The sequence below is a fragment of the Nannospalax galili genome, unplaced genomic scaffold (genome assembly GCF_000622305.1).
Source record: "Nannospalax galili isolate Female #2095 unplaced genomic scaffold, S.galili_v1.0 scaffold305, whole genome shotgun sequence".
NCBI classification, from domain to species: Eukaryota; Metazoa; Chordata; class Mammalia; order Rodentia; family Spalacidae; genus Nannospalax; species Nannospalax galili.
The window spans coordinates 10,964,134-10,966,572 of NW_008356258.1; the positions used below are offsets into that span (position 1 = coordinate 10,964,134).

Consider the following 2,439-nt stretch of genomic DNA (forward strand, 5'->3'; position numbering starts at 1 on the left):
CCCGCGCCGGAGAGGCTCCGCCCGCCGCTCTCCTAAAAATAACTCGGCCCGTTGGGGCCGGGACGAGCCGCAGCCGTCCAGAGCGCAGCCCGCGAGGCGCGCCGAGCCCGGGTCTGCGCGAGACCGAGTAGGAGCCCGGGGCGGTCCGCGCTGCCCGCTCCCCGGCCGAGGGCCCAGTCCTGCCGGACCCCGCTCCGGCTGCTTGGCTTTGGGCGGCGGGAGGCCGGCGACGGTGCGCAGCGGTCCCGGTCCCCCCCGCAGCGGGAGATGGCGTCCTACGTGGATAACAGCTTCCGCCAAGCGGTGATGAAGAACCCCGCCGACAGGACCCCCCAGGTGAGTCGCCGACCGCAGCCAGCCCCTGGCGGGGTTTGCACCTCGAAAGCTGCGCCCTTTCACGTCCCCCGCACCGCTGTCCTGGAGAAGCATCCCATGCCTCCATCCAACATCCCTCCACCCTCCCCCGACTTCCAAGGCCATTCTTTCCAGGCTGTCCTGCGTTTACTGCCCTCTCTCTAGCTGTCCTTTGCGCTCCGCACTCTGTGGCTGACCTTGCCCTTGGGTTTGCCCGGCGAGGTGCAGTGTCTCTAGGGGTTGTTTCTCCGCAGCCGCACTCTCCCCGGGGCTCTGAGATTATGGGTAAGATCTCACCTTCCCTCGGCCAGGTACTGTTACCTACCTGACTGCAGGCTCCGTGGCTCCCAAGCGTCCTACCTTTAAAGTTCAGTGGCGTTTGATGAGATAGATTTAAGCAGGAAACTTGCATGGTTGTGGGAAGGACAAATCCGCGTGGACCTTCTATAGAGAAACACCGAGGTGTTGAGGTTACTTTTATTTACTACTTTACCTTCTTGAAAGAGGGGTGCTGCTTTCTACTGAAGGGGGAAAACTTGACAGCCAGGCAAGCACTTTTAATTGTAGACATAACTGCAGAGCAGGTATGTTCAACCCCCTTCTTCCTCGGAACCCTGCGGATTCTTTTAGTTTGCACAATCTTGTCAAAATTAGATCACTTTGTTAACCTTTATACATTTGTTTATCTCCAGGTTTCTTTTTTTACTTTAAGTGGAAGGATTGCTGATGGGTTGAGTTTGTTTTTCTTAGATTGGATTAGCAAGGGGGAAATTTTATAGAAATGCCATGGTTTGATTTCCTTTGCTTACCGGATAATGACGAATCTTCCTAAATGTTGGGATGGTGCGTACAGGGAATTTTGCTTGCCAACCCTCTAGGCAAATAAGCTCTCCAGATCTAATACTTGAAAAAGTTGCTTTGCTCGTTAGGTGTTGGATGCCATCTGCCCAGATCCAAATGCTGCCCTTCTCTGATGTTGATGATGATTTAGTGTGGGGGAGAACAGAGTAAAATCAAATCTTTCACTGTCTGCCTTTGGACAAGCCCCAAGAATGGCACCTGGTACCCATTTTCATTTTTCATTTTCCTCACATCTGGGGAATTGTGGGTAGGTCACACATAAACCTGTGGAAGATGGGCTGTAATTACAAGAAAATTCATTTCACTTCTCCAGAGGTATCCTAAAGGGCAGTTTTTACCAGGAACTGGGCCTATCCTACTTTGAACTTGTCCCTTCCCTGGTATTGCCCTCATTATCTAGTATTAAAACCGCATCCCCCCTGTTCTGCACCTAAGAAGGTACACTACCAGTCTCAGTGTGTAGGAAAAGGAAATTTCATGCGCTATCTCAATTCCTTTCAAGAATAGTGTTTGAGATGCCAAATGAGATCACACATGCCAACAACATTAGAATCTATCTAGGCTGTTCAGAAAATGATGTCAGAGGCCTGTAGTAGGAATTAGAGAGGGATCTGGTTGATGGTGCCCTAGGTTGATTAGTTAGAAAAATAATAATGACTGAAACCTACTATCAGGAGGCGTGTGTGTGTGTGTGTTTGTTGGATCACCAAACTAGTCTGGAAGAGACAAAACCTCTACTGTGACAGCCTGTGGATTGCGCCAAGTAAATGGACTGTTAAGCTTTCCTGTTCCCATGCCAGTTGTGTGGAATAGAGTAGAAACTGGCCCAATGCAGGACTCGGCCCCACCGAGAAGAAAGTGGGCCAGTTACTACGAACCCCACAAGATGAAAGCTCCATTGAGAATCTGAAAGCCTCATACTTCTTTCCCCCACCTGACCCCAGGAGAAGCAAACAGAGGAACCTGCCAAACATTTTGAACATTCTTAAGCAGTCCTGTTAACTTTGATGTTCATTTGGTTTATACTGGTGCAAACCTCTGCATTTGTTTATTGTTTTAAAGAGAAAGTAGTTGAAAATATGAATGTTTTTTCCATCCTTGCCTAACTTGACAGAAATAATTCATCTAAAAGTTTGAGATTTACTGGAGTAAAAAAATTAAAGATGTTGTGAAATTTTTCCATCTGTACCATATTCTCATGAATGCTTGAGAATTAGGCCTTTT

The 2,439-nt window shown here is 49.1% G+C and overlaps 1 protein-coding gene across 7 annotated transcripts in view; it reads left to right on the plus strand.

Moving 5' to 3' along the window:
* The first annotated feature begins 6 nt into the window (after nt 1-6).
* Rapgef2 (Rap guanine nucleotide exchange factor 2) overlaps nt 7-2,439 on the plus strand; it is a 299,442-nt gene continuing 297,009 nt past the window's right edge. For all 7 annotated transcript variants that reach the window (XM_017803518.2, XM_029556717.1, XM_008854327.3 and 4 more), the window contains exon 1: nt 7-336. In XM_017803518.2, coding sequence (XP_017659007.1) covers nt 268-336 — 69 coding nt within the window. In that variant the 5' untranslated portion in view covers nt 7-267. The remainder of the gene's footprint in view (nt 337-2,439) is intronic.